Below are 20138 nucleotides of genomic sequence, written 5' to 3'. Positions count from 1 at the left end.
TAAGTCAATTCCTGCAAGGTAAATAATTTTTTGCTGAGTGAATAAATAGATGGCAAGAGTCAGTGTTGCTAAAAGGAGAGGCAGTGTCACCCAATGGTTAAGAACTCAAGCTTTCAAGTTAGGCTATCCTGAAATTCAGTCCAGTCAGTTACGAGTTTTGACTTTTGGCAAAGATTAAACTAAGCTTTTATCTTGAGAGGATTATATGTGCTGATTAATACATGTCAAATGTTTGAGTACTCGGCATTGTGCATGACATGGTAAGTACTGAATAATGATCATTTTGGTATTCATGTCATTATTCTCTCATTGTTTTTTTTTGTTTGTTTTTTGTATTTTTCTGAAGCTAGAAACGGGGAGAGACAGTCAGACAGACTCCCGCATGCGCCTGACCGGGATCCACCCGGCACGCCCACCAGGGGGCGATGCTCTGCCCCTCCAGGGCGTCGCTCTGTTGTGACCAGAGCCACTCTAGCGCCTGAGGCAGAGGCCAAGGAGCCATCCCCAGCGCCCGGGCCATCACTGCTCCAATGGAGCCTTGGCTGCGGGAGGGGAAGAGAGAGACAGAGAGGAAGGAGAGGGGGAGGGGTGGAGAAGCAGATGGGCGCTTCTCCTGTGTGCCCTGGCCGGGAATCGAACCCGGGACTTCTGCACGCCAGGCCGACGCTCTACCACTGAGCCAACCGGCCAGGGCCTTCTCATTGTTCTTTTTTAAAAGAATGTTTTACTATCCTTACTTAGAAGTCAACTTTTCAATCAATGAACAACTAAGAAGTCGCAACGCGCAGCGAGAAACTGATGATTGATGCTTCTCATCTCTCTCCGTTCCTGTCTGTCTGTCCCTGTCTATCTCTGCCTCTGTAAAAAAAAAAAAAAGTCAACTTTTAGATACTTTCTACTGAAAGTGTTTTTAAAATACATAAACTTTATACTTAATATGATTTGAAATATACAAACATTGTAATGCTGGATTTGGTTCTTCAAAGCAATATCTTTCTTATTTATTAGACTCATTCCCCTGTAAATACATTATTTCTTTTCTGTGCTATTGTTCTCAGGTAACAGATTTCTCATTTTCATTTTACTTTCTTGTGTTCCTTTCAGTTATGAGATAATAGAGGAATTATGGCTCAGTAAATTACTTCTGCCAATTATTTTTTATTTCAACTAAATAAATAGGTACTTCTAGAATTCTAAATGTTTTTAGTGCTTCTTTGCCATTTGATGTGGTTGCTCAAGTATTGTGATGTAGTGATAAAAATTAGCCTGTTTGGATCTCTGTATTCATATCTGTGAGAGTTCAGAGCATCTGATGACCTTAGCAGTACTGGAAGGCCTCTAGGATCTGACCTTTCACTTTCCCTTATCTTCTTTCCTCCTCCAGTCTGGCTGGCCTGCTTGTTTTGTTACTTCAAATTCTCTTCATGGAGATAATGCCTTAGATTGCCTTCTCATAATACCCATGCATTATTAAAATGTCATCATATCAGAAAATCCTCCCTTGACCACACATATTAAAATAGCAAGCATCACTTTCTATTCTCTTTATCCAGCTTTATGTGTAATTGTGACCTTCCATATCATATATTTGTTAAATGCCAATCTAACTGGAGCAAAACCTTTCTTTAATTCTCTTAAAACCTTAGTGCTAAATTAGTTTCCAACACATTGTAAATGCTTGGTAAATATTAGTTGGATGCATAAATAAAACGGCTATCTTTCTTGACTCTTTACTTTGTTCCAGGACTTTTCTATAAACTTTTTACATATGTATTATTACCTCCTTCAAGTCATTGAAACAGAAATTTTCTCTATTTTACAAATTAAGAAAATAAGACTAAGAAAGATTAAGTAACGTATCCAACCTCACATGCTTAACAAGTGGTGGTGACACTAAAGTTTGAACCTGTATAATCTCTCTGGCTCCAGAGCTTATGCTAGTACATTTAGAAATGAAAGGGATCTAAGTGATCCTTTCACCAACCTTTATTTGACATAGGAGCATATACTACATTTTCCTGGGTGAGTGATCTGGTCTCTGAATGAGACAGGCTCATCAGTTACTATCTCTCTCTAGTTATATTGGTTTTGAACTATGTTTTTTTGTTGGTTTTGTTTTTTGGTTTCTATCTAAATAGTAATTCTTATTTGTATATCTCTAGTTGGTTTCTGTCTGAATAGTAATTCTTATGTCAGTAGGCAGATACTGCTTTTTGAGAAGATCACAGTTTTTATGTTTAAAAACTTTTGGGCCCTGGCTGGTTGGCTCAGTGGTAGAGTGTTGGCCCAACATGTGGAAGTCCCAGGTTCGATTCCCGGCCAGGGCACACAGGAGAAACGCCTATCTACGTCTCCACCCTCCCCCTTCTCCTTCCTTTCTATCTCTCTTCCCTTCCCACAGCCAAAGCGCCATTGGAGCAAAGTTGGCCTGGGCGCTGAGGATGGCTCCATGGCCTCTGCTTCAGGCGCTAGAATGACTCCGGTTGCAAAGGAGCAAATGCTCCAGATGGGCAGAGCATTGCCCCCTGGTGGGCATGCGGGTGGATCCTGGTTGGGCACATGCCGGAGTCTGTCTCTGCCTCCCTGCTTCTCACTTCAGAAAAAGACAAAAAAAACCAACACTTGTTATGGCACATGCATGCACACCCACCCCTCTGACTCACTTGCTTCAGCATATTACCAGCAGTGCATCTACCCACCCAAGATGTTGTGGGCCTATCAGTTATCTGGTGTGACTGCCCCATTAAGTTGTCTTTGTGGGATGTTTATGTTCTGTCAATTACAACCATGCTGTAGGTACTTTACTTCAGGCAGTTCTGGTGCCTCCTGGCAAAATTGCTGGAGCTGGTTTTTTGTTTGTTGGTGGAGATTGGTGGCACTCTCCTGTATGCCAAGTGGGATTCCCATTTCTGGGAAAGTATAGAGAAACCCATACCTTACTCAGACAAACTTTGAAGTGGTTCTTGTTTTCTCACCTCATAATGTTCCATTGCCAAAGAAGCCAGTCAGTCTGGTCCACTAAAAATCCCAAGTGTATTCGAGGTAATGAAAGAGTCTATAAACGGCCTCACTACTCCAGAAACCAAAGGAAAACACTCCAGCTTCAACAGCAGCAGGTGACACACCATCGGTCCCTGCTGCTGTGGTTCAGGCCGAATAATCTATAAAAACTGATCACCCTCAAAGTGGGTGGTAAAGGAAAACCCAAGCCACCCTCAACTTCTGGAAGGGAGCATTCACCTGAAGAAGTTGCAGCTTGCCCAACGAGAAAAGTTAAGCATGAATCTCTAGAAGAAGCTCTTGAGCCAAACTGCTCGCATCACTCAGCAGGCTGTTGTAGCTCAGAATGCTGCAGTCCAGACTGTATTGCCCACTCCAACATGTTGAAAGCAGCCTTGGAAAATTCTGAGATTGCAGCTAAGAATTCAGCTCAGTGGTGCACAGTGGAGGGTACGTTGAAGGAATGCAGAAAGGCAGTAGATGAAGTTGCCAATGACCTTCTCAAAGACAGAAGATTTAGAGAAGTTGAAAAGTGCAGTTGAAAATGCAGAGAAAGAAGTGGTTGCTAGGGCCAAATCTCATATAACTGCTGTAGAGGAGAAACTTTTAACAGCATGATAGTTGATCTGAATAATATGGTCCAAAATGTTGAACTATCTCAGTGTGAAACTAAGGTTGTGTCTCAGTGTCATGAGCTGGCGGTCCAATCCCAGATAACTTTAAGCAAGAATTAGTCCGTATTAACTCCAGAAGTTTTGCCAGGGTAGAAAGGGATGACTGTTTATGACCTAGCTGACACAAGCTATTTACTGATGATCTAAACTCCCTGGTTCATGTACATCATTGCATTGACCAGCTGAACTGAGAGCTAGCAGAAGAGAAAGTCACAGAGAAGCAGCACATTGCATTAGCCTTGGAATAATAAAAGCTGGAAGAAAAGTAGGTGTTTGACTCTGCAGTGGCAAAAGCATGAGAAATCATAGGAGTGAGATACAGGCTGAACAAGACAGAAAGCTGGAGGAAGTCAAAGATGCCGTGGAAAATGAAATGAGAAACCCAGCTTCTCAAGTAGGCTGCTGTCCACACTGATCACTTACAGGACGTTGTCAGGGTACAAGAATGGGAACTGAAACATGAATTTCAACAGGACCTTTTTGACAAACTCACTGAACAAGAATTATAGCTTTGTCAGCTCAGTTAAGAGCAAGTTGACAACTTTATTCTTGACAGCATACATAGCACTATATGACCACTCAAATATGGCAAGAATAAGGCCTAGGAAGAGTTTCGTAAAGTCCTAGTTCATGTTAAAGGAAATCAGCAGTAATAGGTGAAGGGTTTGCTGCAGGGTCTCAGAATGGCCCTAGAGAAAGAAACAGGTTATGAATATTGTTCTAGATGTTAACAGCTGTTTTATTTATATTATTTCCAATTGCTATAATGTTAGTGAACTCTTAAGTACTTCCTTTGCAACTTGTGTAACATTTTTTGTTTTTCAGGTTTTACTGATCAGACTTGTGAGCCAATCAAAAAATAATGTTTGTGATCCTTATTACTATTGATTTTGCCCTTGGAGCAAACAATAAATAAAAACTTCTGTTGTGTATTATCTTTTTCTTCCCCATGTGAAATATATTCACATTCAGTCTCAATCTTCTATACAATTCTTACTAGTGTCATTCTAGTGAATAGTGTCCTGGTCTGAAAATAAACTTCAGTTAGAGATCCAATTTGTGAGGGTCACTTACCTGCTCTGGACACTGTACTTACTAATACAGTTTAAGACATAATTAATGCTTTTGATAGCTATACCATACGATTTACATTTCAGCTTGCAGTCAGATAAGTTTTCATTTTTATCACATATGACCTTGAACCATGGCTCTCCACATCTTACATTTTATACAATTTAGTTTTAGATCTAATTGTTGCTTTATTATCATTCATTTTAAAGTTTATCTTGTTAGACACTATCCATTATTTCCATATCTTTTTGAGTTCAGGTTTTGTCATAGTTTTAGTAATACGTTTATAAATTTAATTATTAGTTGTGTACTTAAGTATTTATGTCATCAGATAAGTTTTTATTCTTGAAAAGAAATGGAAGCAGCTTATATTTTAAGATTTTTCTCATATCTTGGAGTGATTGTGATTTCTTTTTCAGATATTATCAAAATTTAGTTTAAAGTTGACTTGATAATAGTTTGCATAATGTTGACTTTTAAAATGCTATTGAATTTTATGATGTAAGAATATTGTTTCTTGGCTGGAATCTTTTTGAAATTTCTGATAATATTAAACTTGAGTCCAGAACCTAGACAAAACTTTTTGTATAAGAGTTCAGATTCATTATCTTTGAGATACATGGTTGTGAATTAGCTTGGGTTTCTCATTAAATGTAGCAAGCTCCAAAACCAAGACTGTTTAGGATACTGAAACATATTTATCTCTAAAACTATTGATTTTCACAATTTTGATTATCCTTACTTCACCTCTTTTTTTTTTTTTTTTTTTTGTATTTTTCCGAAGCTGGAAACGGGGAGAGACAGTCAGACAGACTCCCGCATGCGCCCGACCCGGATCCACCCGGCACGCCCACCAGGGGGCGACGCTCTGCCCACCAGGGGGCGATGCTCTGCCCCTCCGGGGCGTCGCTCTGCCGCGACCAGAGCCACTCTAGCGCCTGGGGCAGAGGCCAAGGAGCCATCCCCAGCGCCCCGGCCATCCCTGCTCCAATGGAGCCTTGGCTGCAGGAGGGGAAGAGAGAGACAGAGAGGAAGGAGAGGGGGAGGGGTGGAGAAGCAGATGGGCGCTTCTCCTGTGTGCCCTGGCCGGGAATCGAACCCGGGACTTCTGCATGCCAGGCCGACGCTCTACCGCTGAGCCAACTGGCCAGGGCCACTTCACCTGACTTTTCATTTTACTTTTATAAAAATTTTTATATTTTTATTAATGATTTAATGTTAGTTACAGGAAGACTTTTTAAAAAAACATACAATTATATTGTGTATTTAGGGGCTTCATATGGTCAACCATAAATATGAAAGCTTTACATTTCTAGCATTGTGACTTTATCATTTAATTTTCTTCAAAACAAAGGTAGTCCAAAAATTGAATCTTTTGTAATGGCACAGTCATTTACAATGATTTTATTAGAGCTCCCTCTTTAACAACCCCAAAGAAATAATTCAGATGTCCCTGGATTCAACTACTGGTATCTTATTAAGAACTGGAGAAGGTATTGCTCATGACTTTGTAGTCTCAACTTTTGTGTACTGAGGCATATACTTCCATAAGTATTCTTGTATTTTATTACATATAAATCTTAGGATGATGTTTCGTATAGACAATGTGCTGTATACTATTCTATCTTATTGAGATAAAATCTCCAGAAGTACTCAGTTTGTCAGTGATAATTCTATTTGTTTTACATGTTTCCGTGTCCTATACAATTACTTTCTTGAGCCTAACCTAATTTGTTTAATTACAGGAAAAAAAGAGTTTTGCTTTCAATGTTGGTAGGGTAGGTTATTCAAACCACCTTTTCTCCCTTAATTTAAAAACCCTGAGAGATATATAAAGAAAAAGAATATTTTTTAAAAGAAGAGCTAAAAAAAAAATCTTTCTAGATCAGAATCAAGGAGAATGTGGAAACTCAGAGGTATCCTAGCACTTGAAGGCACTTTTTTTTTTTTTTTATAGAGACAGAGAGTCAGAGAGAGGGACAGACAAATGGAGAGATAAGAAGCATCAATCATTAGTTTTTTGTTACGCATTGCAACACCTTAGTTGTTCATTGATTGCTTTCTCATATGTGCCTTGACCGTGGGCCTTCAGCAGACCGAGTAAGTAACCCCTTGCTTGAGCCAGCGACCTTGGGTCCAAGCTGGTGAGCTTTTGCTCAAACCAGATGAGCCCGTGCTCAAACTGGCGACCTCGGGGTCTCGAACCTGGGTCCTCCACATCCCAGTCCGACGCTCTATCCACTGCACCACCACCTGGTCAGGCTTGAAGGCACTTTTGACCTGGGGACATTTGCTGATCTAGAAGTAACATTTGTCAAATTGATCTATAGTTTTGGTGGCCTTGTTGGGTAAGAGGGTTTGTAAATAAAACTCAAAGTCTGCCCAAAGTGGGGAATAAGAAGTCTGATTAAATTTCTCTTCACTCTTTTTACATCGATACCCTAAAGAGATACTTCAGGTAACAGTGAATTGGAAATGCTGTACTCCTCCCCAGGATTTGCAGCCCTTTGCAGCCCTGTTTGTGTTGCTCTCTTTTTCTAATGACTCTGGAACCTGGATTATTAAGGTGGTCCTGGGTTAGTAGTGCCCTAAGGTGCTTGGCAGAAGCTAATAAGAATTCTCTCTGGAGAAATATATCTTCTTCTTAGACTTTAAAAGATGACAGTGACTTCCAGCTGGAGAGTGAAGTCCACTGGAGATGGAGATAGGAGGGTTACCTTGCTTGCTGACATGATTCTTAAGTCATTCTCTCTCCCACCTTCTGTTCCTGGTAGTCCTGAATTTGGAGTCCTCCTTCTTGATATCACTACATAGATGAAGAAGTTGTGTATGTAACAACCCCCTTTCAGACATGTAATAACTCTTGTTTTCAGCCTCAGGCTTCCTTTCTGTGCCACTGCCTGCAGTCTCTGAGACACACATTAGCTTGCCTTCTCGTTGCACCTCCTTTACAAGAATTGATGATCCAATTTCTCATCTCTGCTCAAGTTTCCATATTCTAGAAAGTTTTTGACATCTCATTTAGTTTTATATCCTCTGTTATTTCTTTTGTTACTGTAGGTTTATGCCTTTTTTTTTCTCCTTAACTTCTGGAAGAAAGATGGATGATGGATGGACAGACAGACAGCTAAATGGATAGATAATCTCTATATTAAACCAGAACTTCTAGCTTAGTTTATATACTTATTTGAGCATTTCTGTAGGAAAATTTCTGAAACTGGTCAGAGGATATGAACAGTGACATTTTTTCTTAATGTTATCAAATATCTCTGAAGAGATTGTAGCTAAGCTCTCCACACTAGAATGTGACTAGAACATTTTAGTTTTTTTGAATTTATTGTGTTAAATGTCTTTTAAATCATTCTGCATCTTCTTTTTTATTTTCTAAATTGACATAAACTAAATATTATGTGCCTACATCATTTTCATCTTAGAAATGACCTTGTTTTAGTTGAGAACCTTTTTGTTTCAAACAGTAGAGTTGTGTGCCAATTAAAAAAGTAGAACTTCTTTATATTTAATGGTTGTGAATAAATCGTGTGTCAGACATAGTCAACACTATGCATGTGTACTTGAGGTAAAATATGTTTATTACTTTCTGGAGAAGAAAACAGTCTTCTTTTCTACTAAAATTCTTGGGGTGTTTCATTTGGAGTTGTGCCCGTTGAGTCAATTTATTCTTCCAGTCCTGGCAAAAGAATTGTTTTGGCATTTTACAGGTCAGTTCTTTTAGTTCTTCATAGCCTTAGGAGATTTTTTTTTCCCAAAGGGTGTAGGAAATCGAAATACAACTTGTGTCAAGAATTTAACTTTCTTTTTTAACAGAAAACCAATTTATTTTAGTATTCTAGATTAAATCATTTCATGTGATGTGTCTCAGTTTTTTCTAAACCTTTTAGTTGATAATTCCTGTAATTCAGCTTTCAGTTCATTCATCAGTGATATTAATCAATGGCTTTAAAATATATAGAGAGCTTTGTTTCAGGATGCTCTCCTGAGGGAGAAAATAAAAAAATTTTAAATACATATTTCAAGAGGATCCTGACCTGTGGTGGCGCAGTGGATAAAGTATCGACCTGGAACATTGAGGTCGCTGGTTTAAAACCCTGGCTTTCCTGGTCAAGGCATGTATAGGAGTTGATACTTTCTGTTCCTACCCCTTCTCTTTCTCTTCCTCTTTCTCTCTCTCCTCTCTAAAATGAATAAAATCTTAAATATCTATATCTATATATATATATGCGCTCTGTGTGTGTGTGTGTATATATGTATTTCAAGAGGAGACATAATTAACTGTTTTTTGAGTCATGTGCAAACAAAAGCTTTGTTCATGGTTGTTAGAGAATTGTCCCCAGATCATCATCAGCAGCATTGCCTTGGAACTTATTAAAAACTCACAGTTTTTGGTTTTATCTCAGACCTGCTAAATCAGAACTTGTGAGGCTGGAACTTAGCAATATGTGTTTTAATTATTAAGTTCTCAAGGTCATTCTGATGTACACTGAAGAATAAAAACCATTTCTTTAGGGGTTAAGGGGATATATTTTTAAATCAGATATACCTATATTCAGATTCCAAAGTTTATAATTTAATATCTTTGCAACTATGGGCAAGTTATCTAACTTCTGCCGAGTCTTAGTTTCCTTGGTTTTAAAATCATAATATCCTCTTCCTCATGTGGATCAGAGTAAATGGAATTGTTTGTAAATTGCCTAATACAGGAGCTTAAAAATGATTACAGTATTCTTACTATTAAATATATACTATAATTTATTGATTCTAAAGCACAATTATATTAATTCTGAAATTGTATGTATCTTATAGTCAAATGATTAGAAAATATTTCAGTTTAATTGGTAGTATTTGGCACATAAGATAGTTGTGCATTTAAAATTCAGTGGTTTGTTTGTTTCACTGATATGTGAAATTGTGTTCAAGGTGTATGAACACTCAGGATTGGGCATGTAGTCTGAGCATATATTGGTTGAATCAAGTTTTTTTTAATTAATTTATTTTATTTATATATTTTTTGTGACAGAGAGAGGGACAGACAGGAACAGATAGGAAGGGAGAGAGATGAGAAGTATCAATTATTTGTTGTGGCACCTTAGTTGGTCATTGATTGCTTTCTCATATGTGCCTTGACCAGAGGGCTACAGCAGAGCAAGTGACTGACCCCTTGCTCAAGCCAGCAACCTTTGGGCTCAAGCCAGTGACCATGGGATCATGTCTATGATTCCATGCTCAAGCCAGCGACCCCACACTCAAGTTGGATGAGCCTGTGCTCAAGTCAGCAACCTTGGGGTTTTGAACCTGGGTCCTCTGCATCCCAGTCTGACACACTATCTTTGCACCACCGCCTGGTCAGGCTGAATCAAGTTTTAGAGTGGGACAAATACTGAATTAGCACTAGAGAGAGCAGTCAGTTTAATCAGAGACTATAGAAGTTGAATTTAGCAAATAAATTTGACTGAAGTTAACATTTGATTGGGAACACACAAAAAAATAATCTGAAGCAATATGAATTAATCTAAACTGAATTAATACTAGTATAGGGAAAATGATTTTTATAGATTTTCTGTATAGTTTTTCATGCCGTTGGGCTTGTAGCAAAATCCCTATGGCACTTTAACAGTATGTTTGCTATATCTTGGCACCTAGACCTGCTGAATTGAAATCTGCAGAGATGAAGCCTGTATATATGTATTTAGAGTTACATATATCCAAATCCAGGCTTTATCCCTGGATATTTCAAATACATATATCTAGGCTTTCCAAATACATATATCTATTTCTCCCAGAATCAAATTAATTAATTTGTCTAGGTTATAATTTCTAAACTAAAACCAATGCTTCTTTTAAGAAAAATATTTTTTATGAGTTAAACTTTTCTTGAGTAGTTCTTCACTCCCCTTATTTATATCCCTTCTTTCTATTCTATTTTCTTTTCTCGATGATCTGTGAAAGAGAAGGTAGGTAGTTGACACCTCTGTTTGATAATTTGTGTTGGGAAATATTGCTCTATTATAATCTCCATGGAGCGGTACCATACCCCAACAAGTTAGTTTCCCTTTTGTGTATATTCAGCATGACCTCTAGGTTATTGCTCTGTATATCCACTTCAGTGTCTGCTTTTTATTATTGATGCTATTCTGGTCTAAAGAAAAGATAATGCTTTATCCTACTGCTGATCTTTATTGCTTTTTTCCTTAGCTCCTCTGTTCTTTAATTTGCAAACTGAAGAAAACATTAAGCCTATGTAAAAAAAATTAAGATTAATTTATTAAAACAAAAATATGTAGTGTAGAACATCTGGATTTCACGAATTGTATTTCCTATATGCCAGACTATAATTTCCAAGCATGCTCTTATCTCATTCACACAAGAAGGTATATATATGTCTGATCTGGGATTTTTTTTTTTTTTTTTTAGAAACTTGTGGTGGAGAATGTTGATGTGCTAACACAAATGAGGACCAGCTTCGATAAACCAGACCAGATGGCTGCACTCTTTAAAAGATTATCATGTGGGTGACTTATGATACTTTTTAAAAGCATTAAGACTAGAAGTACTTACTTCTACTCAAAATTTGTTAACATAAATATACTAGTCAATTATGAGTAGTACTGTTTAGCTTATAAAGAGAACTAGAAAATTTTACAGTCAAAGGATCTTCTAAGTATCTGTTTCACAATTTTTTTATCATACTCTTAGTCCCATGTGTCAAATGTTTATGAATATAATTACCATTTTGTTTATGAACCTATTAAGTTTGATATAGTAAATCTATATTAATTTAGACAAAAGGAAAATTAAATTTTATATCTAACTTTCTAGAAATCAATTTGATTGAGGTATAACTTACATATACTAAAAATGCATACATTTAAGTGGTGATAGATTTTGACAAATCCATCCATCCATGTAACCATTACCATAATCAGATATGGAGCCCTTCTGTCACCCTAGAAAGTTTCCTCATGCCCCTCTAAAGTCAGTTTGTCATCCTCAATTCCCAAATTCAGACAACTTATCTGATTTCATATTACTATAGGTTAAATGTTCTGTTCTAGAACTTTATATAGGCGAAATTATATTTTGTTGTGTCTGTCCTTAGCATGTTTTTATAATTCACACATCTATGTTAAGTGAATCAGTAATTTATCCTTTTTATTGTTAACCTAGTATTTATTGCATGAAAACCTGAGCCTACAAATTTAAAAAATCCTTTTTAATGTCTTTTTGACAATTAACATTGACTCTTTGTGGGAGGTATATTGTTAAATTACAGTGAATCTTAAATATTTAGTAAGTATGTTTAGCCAGGTATCTATTTTAGATGCACTTAAATTAATTTTATTTTTACTTGCTTTTTGTACTTAAACTCAAAATTATAATTAAAAATTATTTTAAAGTCCTACTTATTGATTCATTTAAAAGCCTTCCCAACATTAAAAAATTAGTGACATCCCAAATAAAATAGTCTTTGTATTTGAGAAAAACAGAAGGTGTATATTCCCAAATAAAAAGTAATCCTTAAGAAAATTAAATCCATTTACATATTTTACATACTTTGACTTTGTTTTCTTTTAAACATTTTGCAACATGTCAGATTTTATAAAGTTATAAAATGATTTAGAGGTTCACTTTATTAGGCTATCTTATTTTGCTTTAAAAAATATAAACTTGTTTAATGCAAATTAGTATAAAATTACACTACAGTTTGTCTTGTAGAACAAATCAGTGGTCACCAGAACTATAAAGAGAAAGAAACAAGGGCGTTTGGGCAGTAATGAAATTGTGTACCACATTGGTGATGGTGATAACACAAATCTACACGTCAATTTTTTTTTTCCTAGAGCTGTATACCAAAAAAGGGAGAAAAGGTCAGGTTTACTGTGTGGTACTTTAAACATATGAAAAAAAAAAGATTGATGTAGTAGCATATAGGAAGGAGTGTGAATAAATATTTAGCTGGAAATTATTAACTGTCAACTCGATCTCTTCTGTTCATTGTTTTACTATATATCGTATACTTATATTTTCTATCTTTTTCTGTTTACTATTAACATTTTTGTATTTTTCATGTTTCTACCATTTTTAATACTCATTTGACCACTCAACTAACCTTGACCCTAAACGTTCTACTGATAAACAACATTTGATGTTATCATCTCGTTAGAGGCAACGAAGCCACTGCACTGTTCAGTGCCCATTTACTGTTAGTTTAACCCTCCTATTTGTGGAATTAAAATGAGAATTTGTTGAAATTCCAAGCAGAATATGTAGGTTTTCAAAGTAACCTTTTTCTAGATTCTGTTTACTTGAATTTCGTGTATAAGACCTATGGAATTGGCCAAAATCAAAAGATAAATTATTGTCTTAATGGCCCATATATATTAAATTTTTCTTTTTCTACCATGACCCTTTTCTCCTTTTTTTCCTTTTGCTCAATCCCTTCACTCTCCAGCCAACCACTCCCCTCATATTTGCCTTTAAATAGAATTTATTAAATCTTTTTTTGTGTGATTGAAAAAAATGTTATTTCAAGGGTAGCTTATTTAGGGAGATAGAGAAAACTACTCTTTCAGTTGAAACTGTTTTTCAGAAATCTCTCTTTTATCTCTGACCTCTGCGTTTGTGCTTCCTTCACCCCATATCCTGAGGTTGATGTACTTTTAAAACAGTTTGATTTTCATAGTCAACAAACACATTTTTTAAATTACCCTTATAAAGAAAAAGCAATATTATTTATTAAAAGTAGCTCTGAATCGGGAGGCAATCTGGAATTAATTTTAAGTTTTAGCTTTTCTAACTGTGACTTAAGCAAATTTAGTAATGTCCCTTTTGCTTACTTTTGTTCTCTGACACTGTGTTCCTTGGGTCTAGTACTGGTTCCCTTATTCCAGTCTTTTATTATCTAGTCTTCATGTAGTGATTTTTCCTCTTTAAAATTCATTCCATTCACTTTTGCCCTGACATTGTCACCATCTACAAACCTACAAGATGCTCTTGAAGACCATGCTTTTGCAATACCTTCCCTGTTATTATCACCTGAAACTAATGCACTGGTAAAATCTTGAATTTGAAACTTGACTCTCAGACCCAAGTTATGTCTTCCAGCTCTCCCACTCCATTCCTATTAAAATTTTGGTTCTAGTTCATTGAAACTTGGATGTCTTCTAGTTTTCTAACCAGCCTCTTTCTGGCTTTACTTACTTATTCTGGACTCTAAAATTTGTTTCGTGATTTTAATTGCTTTCTCTTCTGTGCTGTCATATCCTTGACTTTCTGCTACAATCATCATCCCAAGCAGTTTCCCTGATCCCGAGAGTGTTCTGCTCCCTGGAAGCCAGGTACTTCTAGTGAAATCATACTTTTTAAGTCTCATTAAACCTGCCGCTTACACATCCTATCTCATATTACTAAACTTTTTGATTAGCTTGCATTCACAGCTTGTCTTCCCAATTCTCTGTTCTTAACATACAGTAATCTGATGACTTTCCCATTTGCAAAATACCTTCTTTCCTCTTATTCTACTTGATTTCTCTGTAGTGTTTCTCTCTGTTATTCTCCTTTGTATTTATTTTCATTTTCTTCATTTGCCAATACTTTTACCTCCACCTTGATTTTAGTCATTGTTTTACAATCCTATTGTGGAAATGTGTCCAGTATTATTTATTAACGTGTCTTAAATATTCATCCTCAGTCTTGACTGCGTTGAGCTCCATATGTTTAAGAACGAGTGCTAGTTTGACTAGGGGTTTTCAAAGTATGATTCATGAACCTGTATCACGTAGGAGCTTGTTAAGAATTTAAATTACTAGGTCCCACCTCCGACCTACTGAAGCACATTGCTGATTTGCATTAGTGTTTGAGAAGCATTGTTAGACATCTTCATTTATATAGCCCACAGGTAATTTACAACATCTCTGAAATGGGAAGGATCTTCCCCTTACTGGAGGTTTGAGTGAGTGAGGAGAAAAAGCCTGATATTCTTATTTTCATTGACCATCTTATTACCTCCCTTGCCATCCACTTAGTGACGCACACAGGAAAATTTAGGTATCTTCCCTGATTTCTTCCTGTTATCGCATTCTACATCTAATAGCTGTATCTTGCAGATCAGAGATGGTAAATTGGTGGATCTATTTGGCCCTATGCTGCATTAAAAAAATATTTTTGTTATTATTTTAAAATGGAATATTTTACATAAAAATCAAAGCATCTGGCTCCACCCCCCCCCCCACCCCCCCCAAAAAAAAAACCCCACCAAAACCTGGGCCATGATTAGCTGGAACCAAGTTGCAGTTTCTGCCTTCAGAAATTTTTCTGCAATCTTTTCCACTCACTATTCTATTACCTTGTCTACTTAATGTTACCTGCTGAAGGTGTTTGAGCTTGTAACTCCTACGTAGATCCAAAACCTAAATCCCAAATCTATTCCTGGGAGTCTTGTTTAAATCTTTATCATTGTTTTGTGACCTACAGTCATGGCTTCTTAACATACATTCAGTCTTCACTTTCTAACTTATCTGTGACATTCAGTGTCATATTTTTAAACATCTTTTCAAATTCTTTATATTTTTGAAAATCATGAATGACCTCATTGCTTGAAGGATAGTCTAGCATTCATCATTTCTAGCCATTTTTTTCCTTTCTGTCTCCTACTACCTTTTGCTTGCCTAGCTCAAGATCCAATCCACATAGCCACTGCTCTAGTATTGGTTCCTTGGTAACCTCTCATTGCAAACTTCTCATTGAATTCTCGCATGATGTAGTGGGCTAGGGATCTTTCTGGAGCCTCTTATATGGCACTAACTGAATTCATGAGAGCTCCACCCTCAGGGCTTGAGCACCTTCCAAAGGCCCCACCTCCTAATACCATCACGGAGTTAGGATTTTAACAAACAAGTTTTGTGGGAACACAAACATTCAGACCATAGCAGGTTGTTAATGGAAATCATGGGGGATGAGGAAGAGGTACCAGTGGTCAAATAGGTTTGGCAAATCATCCTTTAAACCAGTGGTCCCCAACCCCTGGGCCGAGGACCGGTACTGGTCCGTGGGCCATTTGGTACCGGTCCACAGAGACAGGATAAATAACGTACATTATTTCCGTTTTATTTATATTTAAGTCTGAGCGATGTCTTATTTTTAAAAAATGACCAGATTCCCTCTGTTACATCCATCTAAGACTCACTCTTGACGCTTGTCTTGGTCACGTGATATGATACATTTGTCCCACCCTAAAGGCCGGTCCGTGAAAATATTTTCGACATTAAACCAGTCGTGGCCTAAAAAAGGTTGGGGACCACTGCTTTAAACAATAAGTTAAATAAGATTTCTTACTTTGAGGCTGATCAGATGGTGGCGCAGTAGATAGAGCATCGGACTGGGATGCAGAGGATCCAGGTTTGAAACCCCAAGGTCGCCGGCTTGAGTGCAGGCTCATCTGGTTTTAGCAAGGCTCACCAGCTTGAGCCCAAGGTCGCTGGCTAGAGCAAGAGGTCACTCGGTCTGCTATAGCCTCTCGGTCAAGGCACATATGAGAAAGCAATCAATGAACTTAGGAGCTGCAATGAAGAATTGATGCTTCTCATCTTTCCTCCTTCCTGTCTGTCTGTCCCTTTCTGTCCCTTTCTCTGTCTCTCTCTATCTCTGTCACACACAAAAAACCAGATTTCTTACTTTGAAATTTCTTAGAACTTTTAATGTGTCATTACTGTACATATTCAAGAGGAGGTTATGGATTATAGTTTTTGCAGATTTATTTGATTAAATTCTGGGTAGCAACCTGGGAAAATATATGATGGCACACTACTTATTTTCTATTTACCTTATTCTCTTCCATTCCTTTTTCTGGGTTTGTTCTTCTACTTTCTGGCCTGGAATGGCCTTTGCTTGTTATTTTTCTTTTATGCCCAACGTGGATGACATTTTCTCAGATTTGTCTTTCCTTTTACTATAATTTCTTTTCTCCTGTTCCGGATAGTAAATTTTCTAGTTTCACTTCTTGAATAACCATTTCATTGAACATCTGATATTCTGGGTCTCAGGCACTCAGCTAAATGCTGGAGATAGATAAAAAGATTAATAACACTGGTTCCTGCTCATGTGGAATTTATAACATAGTTGTGCCTTACATCATTTTGTTAACACTTCTTAAATTTTCTTCACATTTTAGCTTACATTATGCCTTGTTTGCGTGTTATAACGGAAGGTGCTATGATAAAGGTTTAAACAGACTACGTAGGAGATAGAAAGTCAAAACAAAACAATTGTCTTCATTCCTATTCCTCAAAAGTAGCAACAGTTAACAGTTATCTATTAATCTTGCTAGAAATTTGTTATGTATATACAAATTATATATATGTATTTTTTCTCAAATGTGATTATATTAGATTTCTTGACAGTCCGTTTAGACTGTTACTTAAGATGTAGATTATTATGCTGTTTGTATTCTTATTACATAGTACAATGCCTTGTATATGGGGAATAATTTAATAAAGTGTTTGCTGGCTTTTTAAATTAGAAAGGTATTGATTCTTCAAATCCTACTTTCCCTTGGTTTTTATTAACCAAGTTTTAATATTGAATATGTAATAAGTTTTCAGAGTCATGCTCCATAACCAAAATATAAGTGATCAAATTCATTCATAATCTTTAGCAACCTGGTCTTCTCAAAACTACTAGTGACCTCTAGTCCTTTTTTGTTTCTGTACTCTCCAGACCATAGCAACTTGAGAATTTAGTATCTCCAAGTTCTAGGGCCATTAGAGCAATTTAACTCAAATCTACTCTGATCAGCTTCCTCTTTCTCCCCCAAGTTTCTCTCTCTTTCCTTCTACATCTACCATTTCTGAGAGAATTATACAGGTAGCTACTTATACGATTGTTTCAAGATTCTGTTAAACCATCTAAACCCATTTTAAATAATAGAGTGTATTCCATTTGCAGTAAACTATACTCTTAATTTTAATATCAGCTTTCAATACATTTGACTCTTGAATCATTTGTTATAATCAAATTGCTATTAGTTGTGCCTTTTACCATGGGAGTTTTATGACTAAGAGTTTTCTCCAAGGTTAAAAAAGAATCCAATTCATGCTCTTTTCTTTTCTTTTCCTCTTCCTTCAAATTTAGCTGTTGACAGTGTCTTGAAGAGGATGACAATAATTGGTGTAATTTTATCCTTCCGTTCATTGGCACAAGAAGCACTTAGAGACGTAAGAAACCATTTTAAGTACATATCCTGTATCCAATAATCCCCTTTAATTTCCCAGACATTAAAAGTTACTCTTTAAATTTATAGTTGCAGTGATACAATTAAAATTTTGGTTTTCATAGTTACCTAAAATTAAATATATAGAAATTAAAGGTGCTTAGACTTATTTTTTGTTTTGGTGTTGAAATTCTGGGGGTATAACTTGTCTGGATATTGAGCTACTTTTTCAGTTTTACTCTTCATGAAAGCATTTTCCATTTGGCTGTACGTCCTCAGTTTGGCATCAAATACATTTCATTTCTGTGTATCTAGTACTTGAGAAAATCACACTACAATGGATAAAGTAAAATAATTTTTATGAAAACTGAAAGTAGTCAAATGTGGTAATATTTCATAAATTTAGAAATCACCATTTAAAAATATTGCTGTGTTCTGGCCTGACATGCGGTGGCGCAGTGGATAAAGCGTTGACCTGGAATGCTGAGGTCGCAGGTTCAAAACCCTGGGCTTGCCCAGTCAAGGAACATATGGGAGTTGCTGCTTCCTGCTCCTCCCCCTTCTCTCTTTCTCTCTCCTCTCTAAAATAAATAAAGTCTTTAAAAATTTTTTTTAAAAATAATGCTATGTTCTTCTTTGTTGTCCTGCCTAGGTCTTGTCCTACCACATTCCTTTCCTTGTAAGTTCAATTGAAGATTTCAAGGATCACATTCCAAGGGAAACTGATATGAAGGTACTAAAACTTTTATTTGGATTTTATAGTGTGTGAAATGAAATATTTAAGTTTCACACTACCGTAAAGTTTTTATTTTAGAGTGATTAGTTAGTATTCCTGCCTTTGAAAATGCATCTTTGAGAGCTCAGCACCAAAATACAACACATGTATTTTGAAAGTCAGTCTTCACCTGCAGCAGTGTAAAATGGGTTGATATCAACCTTTCTTCCCTTCAACTAATAGTTGTGTGTACATGGTCATAAGCAGGATGAGGCAGATAAGATAGTAAAATAAGAGTTTTGTTTTAAATAGAGGTAAGTTTTTTGTTTTTGTTGTTGTTTTTTAATTCAGTGAGAGGAGGGCAGACAGAGAGACAAATGCCCGCATGCACCTGGACCAGGGTCCTCCTGTCAAGCCCACTAGGGGGCGATGATCTGCCCATCTGGGCGTAGTTCCACAACCACGCTCTTCTTAGTGCCTGAGGAAGAGGCCATGGAGCCATCCTCAGCACCTAGGACCAAGTCATTCCAATCGAGCCATGGCTGCAGGAGGTGAAGAGAGAAACGAGAGAGAGAGAGAGAGAGAGAGAGAGAGAAAAGCTGGAGGGGCAGGGATGGAGAAGCGCTTCTCCTGTGTATCCTGACCAGGAATAGAACCCGGGACAGCCACACACCAGGCCAACCCCTCTACCACTGAGCCAACCAGCCATGCCAGTGTTCAGTTTTTAAAATTAATGTTAAAAAGTCTTATAAAAGAATGTCAATTGTAGGCCATAAATTTTAATTTTTAAAAATCCTGTTTTTAATTAATAAATAAAAGATAGAAAATTGGTAGCCTTAAATGAGTCTACAATTTTTGTCTTGAAAATTTATTGATTGTGAAATCCAATCACTGATCTAATGCCAACAATGATTTACCAGTGGTGACACATCTGGTAAGTGACATGTCAGCTCATATCTGTTTTTTAACCTTTTGTGTTTCTTGGAATGGTTATTTTCGGTTTTTCATATTATTTTTTATTTTTTTTAAATTAACAGAGGCAGATAGGGACAGACAGGAAGGGAGAGAGAAGAGAAGCATCATTTCTTCATTGTGGCATCTTAACTGTTCATTGATTGGTTTTTCATGTGTCTAGACAGAAGGGGGGGTGTTTTCCGGCCAAGCCAGTGACCTTGGGCTTCAAGCCACTGACCATGGGGTCATGTCTAGGATCCCATACTCAAGCCAGTGACCCTGTGCTCAAGCTGGATGATCCCACACTCAAACCGGTGACTTCAGGGTTTCGAACCTGGGTCTTCTGCATCCCAGGCCAACACTCTATCCACTGCACCACCGCTGGGTTAGGTGGTTTTTCATATTATCAAAATCACTGACTGAAAAAAGTTATGTGTAAACTCTTGTATGACACTTAAGTCTCTTCTAAAATTTAAGGCTTCTCTATTGCTTGTTCCGTCCT

At 36.9% G+C, this 20138-nt stretch overlaps 1 protein-coding gene, 1 non-coding gene and 1 pseudogene across 5 annotated transcripts in view; all 3 read left to right on the top strand.

Annotated features, from left to right (window-relative positions):
• NCKAP1 (NCK associated protein 1) overlaps window positions 1-20138 on the top strand; it is a 125763-nt gene that overhangs the window by 96151 nt on the left and 9474 nt on the right. For all 4 annotated transcript variants that reach the window (XM_066344858.1, XM_066344860.1, XM_066344859.1 and 1 more), the window contains 3 exons: window positions 11175-11268; window positions 17889-17971; window positions 18620-18700. In XM_066344858.1, coding sequence (XP_066200955.1) covers window positions 11175-11268; window positions 17889-17971; window positions 18620-18700 — 258 coding nt within the window. The remainder of the gene's footprint in view (window positions 1-11174; window positions 11269-17888; window positions 17972-18619; window positions 18701-20138) is intronic.
• Window positions 2252-2327, top strand: TRNAV-AAC (transfer RNA valine (anticodon AAC)). Its single transcript has one exon. It is a non-coding gene; the product is annotated as a tRNA-Val (tRNA).
• On the top strand, window positions 2705-4249 carry LOC136378685 (MICOS complex subunit MIC60 pseudogene; annotated as a pseudogene).

Source organism: Saccopteryx leptura, chromosome 7, assembly GCF_036850995.1.
Source record: "Saccopteryx leptura isolate mSacLep1 chromosome 7, mSacLep1_pri_phased_curated, whole genome shotgun sequence".
Classification (NCBI taxonomy): Eukaryota; Metazoa; Chordata; class Mammalia; order Chiroptera; family Emballonuridae; genus Saccopteryx; species Saccopteryx leptura.
Note: the sequence above shows the minus strand (reverse complement) of the source record. Positions and strands in the feature narration are given on the sequence as shown.